Here is an 18,950-nt window from a genome sequence, read left to right on the forward strand (position 1 = left end):
TTACCGGGTTAGGGTTGAACCCAGAAACATTTGGAACAATCACCCATACTGTACAGGCCTGGGTTCAACAGAAAGCCATATAAAATACCTCTGTTGTCTGTCAACTTTATATGCACTTCCTGTATCACTTTAAAATGTTTAGGCAATGCTTGCATCCTGCCCTCAGGTTTCCCAACAGCTTTGAGTTACTTGATTGCTTCACATTGATATCGTTCTCTTTTCACATGCACGTTCATACTTCCTTTGTTTTTTGTTTTGCTAAGACAGACAACAGATAACCTTTGCAGCTGAACCCATAACACCAGAACAATCAAGATTTTCATACAACTTGGACACTTTCACTTGTTCTCATGAGTGGGCGACTAGAGGCGGTTTGGGTACAATTTGGAGAATCATATCAACACTTCTAACATTCCACTGGAGAAAGTAAAGTTATTTTTACTTTGTTCAAAACCCCCAAAGCCATCTGAGAGATTGAAGAAAAAAATTATATTTCCCTCAGAGCCCCCAACCTGCCAGAAAGGGACCAGTAATCTGCAAAGAACATTACCTGAATGGCCCTGCCCTCTAAAAAAAAAAGAAAGAAGAAAAAAAAAGACTTATTTCAAATAAATTGATAAAAGTCCAACATCAGTATTTATTTTATGTATAAAAAAAATCCTCCGTTGATCCTAACAGTTTAATACTAATCCACCAGCATTTCTTTACATAAGTTAAAAGATTTAGAGCAACGTAGTTACATGGATCACTTCCTTTTAATGATTCAGTGAACGGTCATGCCTTTGATTTCTTCCTCTTCTATTTCCAGTCCACCTCTGAATCTTTGCCCATTATTCCTGTCTCTGGTCCCCCGCTGCAGGACTCGGAGACGCTGACGCCTTGGCATCGACCAATCACGTGCCGTGTTTCCAGTGCGCTGAAAACGGTCTCCAATAATAAGAGGCGCGGGGGGCGGGATGTGGCGGACCCCTCACACCTCCACACTCCGAAATCTGTGGCGTCGCAGAGCCTCCGTGAATCAGACAGAAGCCTGGACCGGTGACGCAACGCGGGACAGGTACACGGAGACGCGCAGGCAGGGAGGCTGCTCGTAGCGGGGATAGGGACAACTACTGGAATGGACGTGTAGGAGCGACCGACAACAGAGCCTCTCCTCCCCGCTCCCTGACAGCTCTACTGCAAGCCGCGAACATGTCGACGGTGGAAGCAGGCGGTCAGCGCGAGGAAGGGGAGTACGGAAGAGCTGCCAAGCGGCTGAAAATGGAGGAGCCACTGCTGGAGGAGAAGGAGGACAGAGCGGAGGATGAGCTGGAGGAGGGGGAGGACTCGGACAGCGGGTCGCTGCCCGGTAATGGGGAGGCAGAGACGGACAGTCGGGCCCGATGGAGCGGCAGGCAGTTCGGTTCAGGACGAAAGGTAAGGAGAGCAAGGATGCTATTACCTAAGCTGACGGAACCGAGCAGCACCGCAGAGGCTGGCATGCGCGTGCGCGTGGCCTCTGGTTTGCTGCTGTTGTGTGTCTCAGAGACCTCCGCTCAGCAGCATCTCCAAGCTGCCGGTCACTGGTTGCTCCATGGAGGGGGTCTGTCTGACTGCATCATCCCGCAGGTTGATGGAGTCAGCATTCAGGCATCTAGGCTTCGCGTTAGAGCCCAAAAGAGGAGATACCTGGCAGGCAGCTTGGCCTTCACTGGAGAAGGAAGCTGTAGGAAGAAGGAGAGCAACCAAGCTCTGGTCACATCATTAAACACAAAATTATCCCCTATTAATGTATCATGCACACTGTTAGCAGTGAAAAAGAGGAGGCATGTCACTAAAATTAAAATTACATTTTCACACCTTATAAAGTCAAGACAAGTGAAGCAGCAGGAGAGCATAGTGATGCTGGATGTGTCATTAACCACAGGATGACTTAGTCCTCTAACGCCCAGATTGACTCAAGTTTGTTTGTTTTGATGATATGGAACAACTGTGTGTGTCTGAAGAAAAGACAGTAAAGAGATTCAAGAGTCAAAAAGACTACTTTTAAATATATATTGATCTTATCAGAGATTATTGCTCATGAGCATATAGCAGAACTGTTATGTCATTTGAATGATGTAATGGAATTTAAATTTGCAAAAGTAAATAAATATTTTAACCACTAAACCTGCAACGGAATGCCCTCGTGCCGTTTTTCCACTGTATTTTCCGGGGGTGAGCAGTTTTTAGTTGAGTCAAATAATCAAAAGGATAAATTAAACATGGACTCATTTACTTCAGGGATAAGGTTTTAAAATCTTCAATGTGAGATTGTACTTTTTTTTTGTTGAATTAAAAAAATTATTTGTTTTTGGTGGCTTTTTCCACAACAATGAAACTGTTATTACTAGATACTAGACTGTTACTTTCTGCTAGCAACAGTAATGTTACTGTTATTACCAGATAATAACTGTACTGTTCAGAAGACAGTATTAGATCATACATAGCTGTAGACCTTTGTTTCTGTTATTTTATTGTAACATTAAATTGATCTATATTTAATTCTCAAACAGATAACAGTATATTTAACTGTAGTTCTTTCAGACTTACTGCTTTCCATACAATCTGACTGTCACGATTCACCTCCAGTTGCAGTGAATAGTTCCTCCTGAAGGCTTTTCATAATCAGTGATCCAGTTCATCTGGAAAATATTCACAGCTTCACTTTTTCAACATCTTGTGTTATAGCCATATCAATCTCTTTCCTCAAAATTCTATAAATTCCATTATGCCAATGTGGAAAAAGGTTTTTGAGATTTTTGCAAATTTAAAAAAAAATAAGACCAAGAAATCACTTTTACATAACTATTCGCAGCTTTGCCTAGTAATACTTCATTGATCCACCTTTGGCACCAGTTCCAGCCGCCAGTCTCATCCATCTTAAGGCAGCTTGGTCCGTTCTTCTCTGCAGTTTTGCTCCAGCTCCATCAGGTCGGATGGAAACGTCTGTCAGTCATTTTCTGATCTTTCCAGATATGTTCAGCTGGATTCAAGTATGGCCAGTCTTTGTCTAATCAGACCAGAGATTCTTGTTTCTCCTGGTCGGAGAGTCCTTCANAAAGGTTTTTGAGATTTTTGCAAATTTAAAAAAAAATAAGACCAAGAAATCACTTTTACATAACTATTCGCAGCTTTGCCTAGTAGTACTTCATTGATCCACCTTTGACACCAGTTCCAGCCGCCAGTCGTTTTGAACATGATGTGACCAGCTCAGCTCATCCATCTTAAGGCAGCTTGGTCCGTTCTTCTCTGCAGTTTTGCTCCAGCTCCATCAGGTCGGATGGAAACGTCTGTCAGTCATTTTCTGATCTTTCCAGAAATGTTCAGCTGGATTCAAGTATGGCCAGTCTTTGTCTAATCAGATCAGAGATTCTTGTTTCTCCTGGTCTGAGAGTCCTTCAGGTACCTTTTGATAAACTCCAGTCGGGGTGCCATGAGGCTTTTATAAAGGAGTTGCTTTTATTTGACCACTCTTCCATCCAGGTCTGATTAGTGGATTGCTGCAGAGATAGAGATTGTAGGTCTTCAGACAGTTCATTTGATTTCATGCTTGGTATTTGACCTCTGACCTGTACAGTCAACTGTGGGACTTAGAGAGGTGTGTGACTTTCTAAATCAAGTTCAATCAACTCAGTTTATGGGACATAATTTTTGGTGTTCAATTCTTCTCTAAAGCATTTTTAAAAGGGAGACTTTCTTGTATGTCAGAAATGAGGTTCTTAGTTTTGCTCGAAATGTGTGAGTTCTTTAAAAAATGAGGAAGAAACACTTTTTATACCTTGTAAATCAATCTAATGTTCTGTTAAACCACAGCTGTCTGTTATACTGAAACAGAATAACAGTAAATGTTGACCTCTATATTGATTTTTTTTTATTCAGCATTTGTTAGTCACACCACAGTGACATACCTTTTAGATTAATAAAAGTGGTTAAAATTGAAAAAAAAAAAAAGGAATTCAGAAATATAAAAATGTAAAAAGTGAAATTTGGGAAATAAAATCAATGACAACACAAACGATTGTTTACTGCCGCTATGTCCAAGAGGAGTAAATGCTGCAAGTCAATGACTCAATGCTCTGCTGGGTTTCCTTAGGCAGAAACTTTTTAACTTTTTATTGCACTGATTGATGACAAGATTCAGTTGGAAGGTGTGAGTGATTGAAACAAAAATACTTTTTTGTAAAGAGACAATACTTGTGAGTTAGTTCTACAGAAATTGAATAAAACTGAACGTGTTTGGCTTCATTTCTTAATTTGGTTTCAAAATGACTCAACAGAGACACAGAAATAATGGCACTTTTTGATTGGTCTGAAGCATTCGTGACCTGAGGGGATGACCAATTGTCACAGCAGCTGCACATAAGCTGACACTGGATTTTTGATGATACTTCAACATCCTGCATGCTTTTTACCGCATAAATTATTATTAGGCATATCAGGGAACAGAGACTTTAAACTAGTAACACTCTGAGCAAAGGAAGTTCAGCTCATTACTATGTCATCATGTCAACAGCCATGGTTTAGATATGTTGATCAAGATTATATAGTGATGAGACTAATACACTAACAACTAGGTGACATAATACAGGAAGTCCTCTTCAGTGCCATTTTAAACATATGCAATCTAGTGGTTTTAGCTGTTCTCACTCTGATCTAAGGTCTCAAACGTCAGCCTGACTGATCAGAAGTGAAACCAATGAGGCCTAACAACTTCCAATTCAGCCTTTTTTTCAAAACCCAGTAAAAAGTGAATCAGTACCAGGTCTGGGTCTAAGGACCACTTAGAGGATTATCCTCTTAGATTAATAGACTTCACCATGTTGTTGGGGAAGATGTTTTTCCACGTATATATCTTGTCAAGCATTCCGTTCTGGCATAAAAATTGTTATGGTGAGGCATACTCAAAGCTTCTTCCTAGGGATTAAATTCAGGCTTCTTTGACCACCTCCTCATCGCTCCTCTGCCCACAGGTTGCTGCTGAACAGTGGTTGAGTGGGTGGAGGTGAGAAGCAACAGTCTGTGGTCTGCTTTTCCTCATGAAGGACAAGGAGAGGAGCCATGTGCATTTCTCAAGAACTGCAGAGAGGATATTCAGTGTGGTGTGTTCACTTAGAGAGCACTAGATAAACTGTTTGCAGGGTAACAGAGAGAGATTTGGTCGAGTTCTCTAGAGATTTTCATTGATGGCTTTAGGTGACGCTCAGCTCTTTGCAGAAGTTGTTTGCTTTAGTCTGATACACCTATAGTTTAAAGTGGGGTTAGGTTCTACAACAACATCCCAAACTTTGAACATTTCCCAGAGTCAATCCATCATCTGGACATAGAGACAGGATGGACCACCTGAAGGCTTACCAAGACATTGACATCCACTTGGACTGACAGTCTGGGTAAGGAGAGCATTAATCAGAGAAGCAACAAAGAAGACCACAGCTACATAGGATAAGATGTCCCCCACTCAGGTGGGTGTTGGTCATCCATCTACTTAAACGAAACAATAGGACTGCATCTTCCACTGCTAAAACTCACGCCTGCACTAAAACTCATAGCTGAACAGATAAGAATTGCCTTGGAGCTCTACCTCTGACAGAGACTTGCATGAACAGTTCATCCTGTTTTGTTGGATAGAGAAACAGAATACAGAATAGTACCTTTGAAGTGTAACTTGGAGAACTTTTAGAGTAGTATGGACATACTGGGTTCGTCCATAAGGCTGACATGGGAGCCTGGGGAAATCCCCACCTCTGCATAAGTCGACTCGCAGCTCTTCCCAAATACCCATGCAGCTGTTCCAGATGTTGAACCTTTCTCTTTGTCCAGTCCCTGGACATTATCTATAATCTGAGTGAGCCTGGTCAGCTCATTGCAAGGTTAGAGTTTTGTTTAAGGATGCATTCATACCAACTATTTTTAGTCCTCTATAATCGAACTATAGTTTGTTTTCCTAGAAAGTCTGGTTAATTTGGGGAGGTATGAATGTGCAGTCGAACTTTTATGCAGACCAAAAAAGTGAATTCTTGTCTGAATAGATTCAGAGATAGGTCTAGAGATCTAGGTCTCGGTTTGGTTGGAGCTCTTTGGTCTTTCATCCCTTTGTCTAGTTTAAAGCTAGGTCTAAGCACATGTTGGGTTTATGCTTCTGTGTTCTGAAAGGTATTGCCCAGGTCTGGATATCATCTGAGGCTCTGACACTCGCCCACGCCACCCCGCCATTTTCTATGCCTCTTTTTCCTCCTCTTATGTCTAACTCAGCGGTGATATCACTGCTTAATTTTTTCTGCTAATATTTCATTTAGTGTTTATTAGTCTTGAAGAATGGCTTAGTCAAAGCATAGACCTAGTTTGTTTGAGAATTTGAGGAAAGACTTGATTATTTACAGACACTTTATCTACACAGGCTGATCTTGAGCTGTTTTGTACAGCACAGTAGTCAAAAACGTCTGTAGATTTTCAAAGCTGATAGAGCTTTGAAGTTCTCTGTAATATTTTACACAAGACCTGCAGTCAACTGTGGTTCAATAAAGTATTAATTAAGGGAGCTCGTAAAAATATATAAATCACATGTTTCAACTTTTTTTATTAAAGAAAATAACAAACCAGATATTTACAAGAAAGTGAAAATTGAACTTTCACAGCGGGTTTTATTTGTCTTGCTGACCATATTATTTTATGGAAATAAAGTCAGAAAATGTATACTGAAGATATGAAGCTAAAGTACAGCATGATATGAACTAGCTTTACTGTGATTGTGGCTAACTGTGTTGCAGGATAATGGCGAAGACTCCCATCTCATCTCTCCTAGTCCGGTGGTCCATGTCCGAGGTCTCTGTGAGGCCGTGGTGGAAGCAGACCTAATCGACGCCCTGAAGAAATTCGGACCAATATGGTGAGAATGCATCCACTGTTTCTGTGTTTTATATTACGTTGTGGGGACTTTGGGTTAGGGGTTAGGTTTAGGACTAAGGTGTTATGGTTAGGCTGTAGAAATTAATGGAAGTCAGTGGAAAGTCCCCGCAAAGATAGTAAGACAAACATGCGTATGTGTGTGTGCCAGAGACAGAAAAAGCTCATTAATGATTCTGTACATTACAATAGTTATATTTCATGTTGGCTTCACAACTACAAACCTTGTGACAGGTTCAGAAATCTAATCGTTTAGATGTTTTTTTTTGTTTTTTTTTTACATATTTTCATTTATGTCTAATAAGGCATGGGAAATATGTAATAAGAAAAAAGATTACAATATTTTTACTTGTTACCTTGACATTTACAGGTTGTCTCCATGAATAAATAAATCCATTTCTGATATATCACCATGGCAACCTCAGGTGGGCAGCTTCTCAGGACCAACTCAGTGAAGGCTTTGCAACTGAAGTTAATGTGAAAACACTAACCAGTCAGTTCTGTTAGGAAATGGAGAAAAAAAAAACCCTGAAGACAGCTACAGTCATTAATATCAATACTAATATCTGAGATTTACTCAAATGCTCAGTTTTGTTATGGTCTGTGCCAGCTGGACATCTTGGTCTACTCCAGGTGTTGCATAACTTCACACAGACTGACTCAGCTGCTCCCCCACTTTCAGCTGAATGCAAGAACACCGGACATCTTTAACACTAGCTGGTGCCGGTTACTCTTTGAGAATTATAATTAACAGCTTTCAAAACAAGGTTTTCCTCACCTGTAATATAATGACCATTATAATTAATGATTCCAGTAGCACTGTCTATTTAATCAGTCTTTAACATCTTATGTGTTAGCACAGGCAGCTGCTATGCAACAGGGATTGCATCGATGCTCGACTTATGCAGCTATTAATAATTAGTATCAATAATTTATTATTAATAGAGTTAAAGGTTCTTTTAATTGAAAGAAGTTGGAGCATCACCTGATAACCAAAAATCATTAGCCAAACTCATCAGTCTCTCATGAACGAGTGAATTCAAATATTGTGTTGTGGAGCAGCCGAAGTAGAGCCAGTGGATAATGGGGACATTAGTTGGACTTTTCAAAAGGGAAAGCCGAATGACCCATTTACACTGATGGCCTTCTTTCTCTTTACTTTGTCTCCTTTTTATCATTTTGTAGTAAGTTTTATACAATCATGCTCTGTGTGGAAGTGTTTTTATGAACTGTAGGAGTTTTAGTGTTTTTATTTTTTTTTAGTAGTAGTACTTGCTTAAAATTTTTAATTGTGTTAATTGCAGGTTAAAATTAATTTATCGCAATTAATCGCATTTTAATCGAAAACCATACATTGACAAAACAAGCAACATTTTCAATTCAAAAAACACCTTTTGCAGCTAAATTGAATAAATAGACATATGAGCTCAGATATGTATTGTTTTTAATCTGTTTTTCAGCCATCAGATTTGTGCAACATGTTATTCTACCCATTCAGCTTCCCCGGGATCAGTAACTCTTGGTTGTTCATGGAACGTCTTTTGGAATGTGGACAGTGGACTCTGACATTAGTGTTGAGGACATCTGTTCTGCTGCTACATGTTTAGCATTGAGGTGATATTTTAGGCTTGTTTAGCTTAACAGCTAAGTTAGCACAACTTGAACACAACAATAGGCTTTTCCATTGTCCTATCAGATTGGTTTTTAAAGCAAAAATGAACCCCAGTGGGCTAAGAAAAGCGTTTTTGTCACCAAGTGCTGTTGTTAGCAAATGTCGCTTGTGCATCAGATTTACAGGCGAACCAGAAATGAATAAATACAAAGGTTCTGGACGGACTCTCTATATAAAAGAAAAGAAAGCAATTAATTATGTATAAATCTTTTACACATTAAAACATATGTTTTCAAACAACTTCTAGACTAGAGGAGACATGCTACAGCATGAACCTGTCTGTGTGCTCTAACAGAGGTTTGACATTCATGCTAAAATCTGGTTCACAGAGCCAAACACTAATTTTAAACATGAAAAAACCACAAAGCACAAGAAGAATGAGAACTATCTGGACCAGGGGTGTCAAACTCCAGTCCTCAAGGGCCGCTGTCCTGCAGTGTTTAGATGTGCCACAGGTAAAAAACAGTGGAATGAAATGGCTTAATTACCTCCTCCCTGTGTAGATCGGTTCTCCTGAGCCTTGCTAATGACCTAATTATTCTTTTCAGGTGTGGGGCAGCAGAGGCACATCTAAAAGTTGCAGGACAGCGGCCCTTGAGGACTGGAGTTTGACATCCCTGATCTGGACCCACCGTGTCTGTTATTCAGAGAGTTTAGAAACATTGCACCATGGAGTATGAGCAAATGGTTTACTGTTTTAAAATCTGAGCATTAGGAAAACAAAGATGTTGGTGTCAAAACTAAGATTTCTACACTGATGTTGATTATAGAGTTGACAGAATAGCTCCATGATATTAGTAAAATATGCTGATGGAGTATTATTGCTTACGTCTTGTGCAGCAATAGGCTCTGGTTTGGCTATGAATAACTAAATAATTACACAGGGCAATTATTAACAAAACTAGCTATTTAGGTCAAAATTACCTTGTCGGGGCACCACCTGATTATCAGAAAAATAACAGCCAAATAGTTTAATTTCAGCTATTGTTTCTATATACCTGCTTAGGTGTTAAAATAACAATCGATGAAGTTGAAAGTCCAACACTAGCTCTACACAGAAAATTAATGACAGATAACTTCTCTTTAATATAAGTTTATTATCCAAAATTATTCAGCTTTCCAGTTAAACAGACTCACTAAGCTAATATAACTCAACTAAATTACAAAGTAAAACAGTAAAAATATACAAAAATAAAAAAGCCCTATAAAATGTTGCACACAGTTTAGCATGAACTGTGACTGTTGAGAAACTAGATCTGAGACGATCATAAAGAAAACTAAACCTTGAAGGATTAGGAGTTTTCCCTATGTTTAGTTTATCAACTCTAATTGCTTAAAACAGAATTCCCATCTCCTTAAGGAAAACTATTATAGGTTTTAACAAAGAAACACTTTTAAATTCAATCCAGTTTTTAATGTTTTTAGCTGCTCTGTCTTCTCAAATCCTGTCAAGTTTCTGAATGCTGAAAGCCTGTATCACACAATGGTTTTACATGATTTTATAAAAGCCACTTTTATAAAAACATCCTTCCATGACTGTGATGAGCCTAGCAGATCATGTGTTTCTCAGCTATCTAGTTGTGAAACCTTGCTCTGGATTGAACTGATCTTCACTCTGCATCACTTCCATGTTGTGTGTTCATGTTGTTGTTGGATTGCCCTCAGTCAGAAAACTTTTTAACCAACATGAATGATAACCAGAACTTGACTGTTCAAGTTCAGTGTGGAGTTGCTTTGTTTGATAACTGGGATCAAATTGCTTTGACTTGGAAATTGTGCTTGACTTGGAATTTGCCTATATGATTGGTTTAAATTGACTATTATTCTTCTATAAGTATAGCTAAAAAAATCTGTAAATATTATGAAAAAAATGCAATATTTTTTGCTACTCAAGAGAAAGTGAAACTCATATTAAAGAGAGATGCATAAAAGGAAATATTTCAAAATTTTAGTTCTGGTGTCTTCATGGTTATGGCTTAAAGATAAGAAAAACTCTAATTTCAGTGTTTATAGGCGTGTCATGGTAGCAAGTTTTGCTGTCTCAGAAGTTGTTGCAGTAATGTTTTGAGAACATTTTCAATTGATATAATGGTAATGGCATGATCATGCAAGAACAGATTCTCAAAGATAAATAAACATTAAATTCTATTGAACATTTATCATTCTCCAAAATAAATAAAAAATACAAATTGTCTGCCAAACAAAGGACAACTTGAGACTAAAGCACCAAACTGAAGACTTTTGTCATCCAGTTTTTGGTAGAAAGAGAGAGAGAAAAGAGAAAACTGATAAATCATGTAAATGGGAATTATTGAGCTCATTTAAATTCATTATGCGATTAATTGATTTGTTGCTTATTGTGACAAAAAGTGTGCACATTTCTGCTGTTGACTATGTTTTCTGAAATATTCTGCTGACATTGATATCAGTCCCATATTAACCACATCAATAGATTTAAATTAATGGTGAAATACAGAAAACTCTTAGTGCAATACAAAGCACACAGTCAAAGAGAGAACCACTTTCACATTTCATTTCCACATTTAAAACTTCTATTCTTAATTCTAAATAATACACATGACTTGACATAGAAAAATAGAAAAATGACTTTCGAATATCTCTGTTGAAAGCCATTTTGACAGAGATTAAAATGTCAAAATGTTTAAAATGTTCATATTGTGACAACCCTACTGTTGTTTTTTTATGTTGTTCCTTTCCACTGATTGATGTCTTTGACCAATGAGATTATTCTGAGTCTTTTGTAAGTTCTTCTCACTTACTGATTGGCTATAGCTAAAGGATTCAAATGCCAGGAAATCCCTACTGGTTTAGCTAAACTTTATTTAGTAATGTAACTTATTGTAGCTTGAAAGAGCTAAAAGATTATACAAATTATTTTTGGAGAATCTCAAACATGCTTGAATTAGACTTTTGGAAAGAAGTGAGAACACAGACCCAAAAGCAGATGTCTCATAGTGTTGATTTAACTATAACAAATTATTGACACCATGAGTGTCTAACTTTGTTGCAGATCAAAGTTAGACAATTAAGTACATTAATAATCAAGTAGATAAACACAAAAGCAGTCCTCTAACCATTGAGGAACATGGCATGTTGAACAGAACACATACTGAGGGACCAGTTCCTTTTTGTTGGCAGCTGTTGCACAATCAAATGTTTTGGTCACTAATGCAACATCAGCAACATCATTTGTTCTGAGATGTTTGCATAAAGTGCTGTTGACTTTTTCCTGCAGAAATCCAGAAAAATGTCATGAAATTGAAAAGATCTGAGAGCGAAGTGTGTGTTTGTCATTTCTTATCCAGATATTTCTGCCTCTTTTCTCTCCAGCTATGTGATGATGATGCCCTTCAAGCGTCAGGCCTTAGTGGAGTTCTCTGCAGTGGAGAGTGCTGATCGCTGTGTGTCCTGCGGAGCCAAGGAGCCGGTGTACATCGCAGGTACTTTCATTCCTCTGCTGGGATATTTTTGGAGATTTCTGGCTTGTATGAAGCACATAGTTGTCCTTAAATCTTTTGCAAATCTTTATTTTGAGTTGTAAAAGGGAGATTTAAGACCAACACTAAATGGTTCACATATTTGTGTAGAGAAATGGTCTAATCCAGATAGAAATCTGAATTATGTTTAGTACATGTCCAGGATCATAAGTCAGCTTTGACCATTGTTAGTCTTCAACTTTAGGCATTTGTGCATTTTCTTAGATTAAGTTCTGTCAGAGGGGTCGACAATGTGATTGCTGCTGGATGATGGTGATGATTGAGGTTTGCAATTGGAAGGTTGTAGATTTGATTCCTCCTGCTACATGTCAATGTGCCTCTGGGCATGGAACTTAGCCTCAAGTTGCCTACCGATCTGCGTATTGGTGTATAGATGTGTGTGTTAGTAAAAATGGGTGAATGAGTCTTAGTGTAAAGCACTTTGAGTGGTTTGTATGATTGGAAAGATGCTATGTAAATTCAATCAATCAATCAATCAATTTTATTTGTATTGCACAGTTCAGCAACACAGCAGTTCAAAGTGCTTTACATCATAAAATGCAAAATTACAGACACGACACAGTAAATCAGTAAACATTGCATTTTTTACTGGTAAATTGAGTTCATATACCATTCACATGTCTAATTACCAACCAGTTTAAAGATATTGGACTTGGGTCCAATTGTTCTGATGTGTTTGACTGATGTGTTAACTAGGACAACAGGCTTACTTTAACTACTCCACATCGAAGAGAATCACCAGACCAACAAATGCTGACAACCCAAACAGCGGCAACAAGGTGCTGCTGCTGTCCATCCAGAACCCGCTCTACCCCATCACTACGGTAAACACACACACCTTCATTTTAAACACACACAGTCATGTCTGACTGTTGCTGGTATGTAACTGAGCCTTTGGGAACCCTATAGAGGCAAACATCCAGGTTTAGCCGTTGGCTAAGGGTTGGGTGGTCTAAATATCTTCCTGAATGATGCCTTTCTCTTCCCGGAGTTTGTATTTTTTTCTGTGTCTCAGAGTTCTTCATGTCTGATCCAGTTAAAAAAATTGGATCTTCAGACGTTAGACTGTACATGCAGGAAATAAAGGGACATTATACTGTTTATTGGGTCTCCTAGTTTAGTTCTTACTTTTCCTCCTTAAAACACAGGTTTTTCTTACATGAAACAGATTTGTACACTGCACCTTTTAAAACTCACACTGAACAGGCTGTGTGCCTTTAAATGACGTAAACAAGCGCTATAAAGGTTTATACACAAACCTTTATATTTTTATGGACATATTTTTATGTTGTACATGTGGCAGTAGTATGAACTTTTACAATCTAACATCTTCTACCACATGCAATACCACAGCTTCTTACACTTTGGTATTTATGAAATAATCTATTTTAATACCTATTAGAGAAGCTACAGTGTACAGAGTGTGTAAACAGACGTTAAAGTTACTCTAACTTGTTAATTTCTGGTTCGGTTTGAGCCCAGCTTGGAGAGTCTGAATTATGGTATGTTTCTCACTGATCAGAGAGTGAATATGAGTAGGACTGTGAGTGTGCAGGAGCTGTGGTCGGTGCTACATGATGATGTTTGCAGCGACACTCATCAATGGAGAACCTCAAGGTTTGGATGGACTCAAATAAACTCATATTTTAATTTTGTCTTTTAGAATGGCTGGCCCAAACATAATGAAAACAATTCAGTTTAGCTGATTAGTTTGCAGTGTGTACAAATCTCTCTATATTGTGCCATTTTATTCTTAATTTTTAAACATGCAACCTTTTGGATTTAGGTTATAAAGTCAAAAGATGAAAAGTATCCATACATGAACTTTATTGAAAAGAAAAACTAAAAAAAAATAATAATAAAATACACAGAACACCAAACAAATATTACTGTATATAGTTCTGGTGTTTCATACCAGAACAGTGCAAAACTTTAACTCTTATAGAATGTTGGCCATAGCGGCAGCATTTCTCTTTTCTTCTTTGCTGACCGTTCTTCAGAGACATGCTGCTAGCAGCGCTGCAAAATCACATTCCGTTTCAAAAGTTGAGTAGCTCCACTGCAGTGGTTGAGATGTTCTTTGGAGTTTGCAGTTTATCAAGGAATCTAGTCTGCTGTCAATCAAATTGCTTACACTCAATTGTGGCAATATTTGAAGAGAGTACAATAACTGAGCAAGAACCATTCAGGGTCTGACCCGGAAAGACCAGGGCAGAACCAGTTAAACCAAGCCTGTGGAAAAGCAGCTTCAGATATTCTTTTTACCATTATTTTAACTCTACAGTAGTGTTTGAAGCTTTTATAAGTTTGTAACATTAGGGAAGCATCACCCAATAGACATTGTTTTCTGTCTTGTGCCACAGTCAGATACTCTGCTACTCTGACCAGCGACCATATAGTTGTGTGACAGATGATTTGTGTTTGCATGTGAAGCCGTGCAGCGTTTGCAGTCTTGAGGACAGGAGCGGTATGGAGACAGCAGTAGATGATAACAGGACATTAAAGGCGTGCAGACATAAAGAAGCTCTGTCTTCACATTGGTTGACATTACATTGCATTACACCCAGTGGAAACCACCCACTCTGATCACATCTGGTTGGTTGTTGTTTCTTCCCACAGTGTTTAGAAGAGCCTAACTTGTAGGTAATAGCGGTTGTGTGTAGGACTTCCTGAGGCTTGTACAGGAAGAGCAGAACCGGTTTAGATTACTTTTAATAGCTGTTCAACACTTGCATGTTACTATATGAAACAGACAAACATAATAAAACAAACTTTGCACTTTTTGTTTGTCAGACACAAGATCTGCTGATTGAGAACCATCTACAGGGTTTCATCTGCATCCTGGGAGATCATAATATGTGTTGGACCAAGTCAGGCATGATGTGTTATCTGTTAAAGAAACATTAGAGGAAAGGAAAGCATTGTGGTTACAGAAAAGGTAGTGATCCTCTTCACACCCGGGGTGGTGAGAGAGCTCACAACTGTTTGTTGAACTGACTGGTTAGAGGAGATGAACAATAGTTCAGTCTGAGAAAGGAGCTGGTCCTACGACCCTTTGATGAGTCATATGGACAAGCTCAGACCTGTCTCCACTTCACCTTTAATAGTAAAGACACACATGTTAAGATTGTGTGTGTGTTTCAGTTTTTAATACATTTTTAAGCTCACTATATAGATGAAAGATGAAACAGACAGTTAATATTGTCACTGCTTTTGCATCAATGTTATTTTAAAAACAAATTCATAAACAGCTTCAAGACATTAGCAATGACATTAGAAATGATTACATTGACATTTTTCAACTACCATCATTCTACAGTGAGATGGCTCAGTCAAAAGTGGAAAACCTTATTTTTAAGCTCTAGTGGCCTTTATTGTACTGACATGGACAGGGAATAGGGAGGAGAGAGAAAGGTAAGACATGGAACAAATGATGGAAATATCAATATTTCCATTAACAAGACTTCTAGACCAATTTTCTGGGAACAGATGAGACCACGGTAGAGATGTAGGACCATAAACCAAATACAGCATATACGAGTGTAAACATCACATACTGAGTGTTCTGCATGGTAGTAGAGGGCTAACGGATTGAACTTGTTTTCCAGCCTCAGAACTCGGCACAGCGATATGAGTCCATCTGTCTGTCAGCTGAGGCTCCAGACATAGCAGCACATCTACGACAGAACAACTAGGCCAATGGCCTGGTAAAAGTCCAGACCTTAATTCAATTTAAATTCTGTGGTGGGACTTTAAGACACATACCTGCAAACTTCAACAAACTAAAGTTGTATTATTAAGAAGAACGGGAATCTATTGTCTATATTTTGGAATCTAAAGCAGACCAATTTCATAATTTCCGCCCAAAATTATTCATACCCTGGCAGATTAAGATCTAAATTATTTTATGTTAAATTAGATGTGTATTCATGACAAGAAATGAAACAAACGTCTCTAAAAATGTAATAATAAAACAACTTATAAATGTTGATAAAAGTTTTTACTTATGTTTTAACAAAAAAAATTATGTTTAGTGATGATTATATATGCTCTTCTTAAACTAATGTATGTGGAGCTGAAGGAGGAATTTCTTTGTGTTTTTGTCCAGGATGTTCTCTACACTGTGTGTAACCCCATAGGCAGCGTGCTAAGGATCGTCATCTTTAAGAGAAATGGAATCCAGGCTATGGTGGAGTATCCTTTTCCTCAGGGGTCACTGCGTCTCCATGCCTTGGTCATCTCAGTGGGCGGGGTCATGGAATGTCTTCTGCTCATCCAGAAATATGGTGGAAATGTTTTTTTTCTCCCATGTTGCCATCTCTGATCTTTCTATTTCTGGTGGTTTAGCTCAAACCACACCCATCTGAGTCACAGCTCCTCCACCTTTTGTCTGACGTTTCAAACTCACCCTTTTAGAAACGGCCCTGGCTCTCACCTGCTCTTACACATAATCCGTTTAAAACCACACAGAGATCTGCTAGCTGCTGCTCTGTTGCATGGGGATATCTGTTCCCGATTCTAGGAGCTGCGCTTAAACACGAGGCTCTAACAGATGAATTGTGATGTGCATGCTCTGGATTGGGCAACGTTGTCGTGTTTGTGTTCCTTAATGTGACTCTTCCAGGTTTGAGTCAGTTCAGTGTGCCCAGAAGGCCAAAGCAGCACTAAATGGAGCTGACATTTATGCTGGCTGCTGTACACTCAAGATTGAATATGCAAGGGTAAGAAACAGAAAACACATCAGCAGCTTTTGCTGACCAAGCTAATATCAGTTTACCGGCTGCTACCAGCTCAGTCTGACCTGCTGATTACAATTCTGATCGACTCGGTCAATTGGCATTCTTCAATAGTATAAAATTTAGACTACGAAGATCTGCTGCAGGTTCTCCAGTGGAGGTTTGAAGAATACAATTATAATATTATCTCTATTTATGCATCAAAGCATTTGGTTCCAAAATTATTTTTATTGTTTCATTAACCTCACCAAAGGACATCAAATGCATCCAGTGCAAAAACACAAAATCTTTGGTCTAGTTTCTAGTGCAAATACCTTAGTACACTTGAAATGACACAAAATTTACTTACAAGTAACTTTTCAGCAAGAGTTAGAAGCTTGTTTAGAATCAATAATTCCTTTATATGGATGAAAAGCCCAAGTTCCACTGACAGATTATTTCACTTACAAAAAGACACTTTTCTCATGTTATAAGTGAAATAATCTGCTAATGGAATCACAGCACCTTTCACAGATAAAACCATAAAGTGCTTCACAAACCACAGATGAAGTACACATAATATCAAATTAAATTAAAAGCTTGTTTGTAGCTACAGTTTAAAATAATCAATGGAATTTACACAATGTAAAAACAACTGGAGAGAATTCCATAATCGGGGAGTGTCTTTGAATATCTTCACTGTTTGTAGAGGTGAGTTTGGTCTGGAAGAACTTGACAGACCTGACCTTAACCTGAGAGAACACCTTTGGAATAAAATACAGCGAAGACTGAGAGGCAGTCCATATCAGACATCACTGTCTCATCTCATTAATAGACTTCTGGAAAAATGGTCACAAATTCCCATAAACACATCTACATTGCTAACATTAATACATTAAATAGTTTCAGAAATCTGATTTCCTACTTTAAGTCTGGTGTCACTAATACTGCTCGGAAATATTAGACAAAAATATGTATGATAAAGCTTCAATAATTTACACTAAAATAAGTTTTAGAAGACAAAATTTAAAAATAATACATCTAAATTCTTAATGAACTTGTTTATGAAGTCAAATATACAAAGTAGAAGAAAGCCTTCCATCTTTGATTTTTGAGGACTATTAATAATGTGTTAAAGTATCATCTATCAAAAGAATTTATATTTATCTGATGCAAACCAAAACATTTAATCACACAGGTAAAAAAAACTAATAATCAGGATTTAGGATTGTTGAAGCACCCGCTGGCGTTTGTACTCACCAACATGATGAGCTATTAAGAGATTATAATAATCACACTGACTCATACAGTAATAATCCTATGATCAATTATATACAGAGCATGACTGCAGTAAGTTGAAGTTAAACCTGAGCATGCACTGACACCTTTACTGATGCACATTCACCTTATGGATAGTATCAGCATACCGGTTCAGGTTTCTATGTGTTCCACACAGATTTTTTGGTCTTTAATGGCACTTTTATATTAGAAGCAATACTACATGAGTCGTATCATGACTCATCACTAATGGCCCCACTTAATGTTATGCTGTTAACTGTAGTTCTTACATTTTTCTCTGCTGGATAAATAATTTTCCAGATTTTCCAGATAATGATAAGGAGGATTGTCTCCTCTCCGTCCTGGGTACTTCCTGGGGAACTCCGGTGTGCCTGAAAACATTCATATCTATTAAGACTGTTTCCAGGGTATTAATAAGCATCAGATGTAATCTAAACCTAAATAGGAATTATTACAATGAAAGCTAAAGCTGTAACATTTACACCGCACTGCCAAAGCTGCAGCATTGGCTGCACAATACTGTTTTAGGTGCTGAATGAGATGAAAAACTATTACTGTGCCTGTATGTAGAACAATGACTTCATATCTACACACGCCCTGACTCGTCCTTCTCATTCCTCCTTTTGTTTCACTGCTGTGGGTGGCACAGCCGGAGCCTCAAAGTGTCTCTAGAGCCCCTCTTCTACCTGTTGTCACTGTACCCTAACACTCCAGGCTTGGATTTCAAAAGTTAATTACATGTTTTTCCTCTATGGGAGCCTGAAGGCCTGAAGTTAATGCTTCCATATGTATGTATGTATATATATATATATATATATATATATA

At 38.2% G+C, this 18,950-nt stretch overlaps 1 protein-coding gene across 1 annotated transcript in view; it reads left to right on the forward strand.

Annotated features, from left to right (window-relative positions):
• Positions 1-737: 737 nt before the first annotated feature.
• The window catches only part of LOC103154306 (heterogeneous nuclear ribonucleoprotein L-like), a 24,949-nt gene continuing 6,736 nt past the window's right edge, over positions 738-18,950 (forward strand). Inside the window, exons 1-6 of the mRNA XM_007575540.2 lie at positions 738-1,416; positions 6,786-6,904; positions 11,945-12,054; positions 12,808-12,935; positions 16,220-16,305; positions 16,736-16,832. Coding sequence (XP_007575602.1) covers positions 1,192-1,416; positions 6,786-6,904; positions 11,945-12,054; positions 12,808-12,935; positions 16,220-16,305; positions 16,736-16,832 — 765 coding nt within the window. The 5' untranslated portion in view covers positions 738-1,191. The remainder of the gene's footprint in view (positions 1,417-6,785; positions 6,905-11,944; positions 12,055-12,807; positions 12,936-16,219; positions 16,306-16,735; positions 16,833-18,950) is intronic.

This window comes from Poecilia formosa, unplaced genomic scaffold (assembly GCF_000485575.1).
Source record: "Poecilia formosa unplaced genomic scaffold, Poecilia_formosa-5.1.2 Scaffold380, whole genome shotgun sequence".
Classification (NCBI taxonomy): domain Eukaryota; kingdom Metazoa; phylum Chordata; class Actinopteri; order Cyprinodontiformes; family Poeciliidae; genus Poecilia; species Poecilia formosa.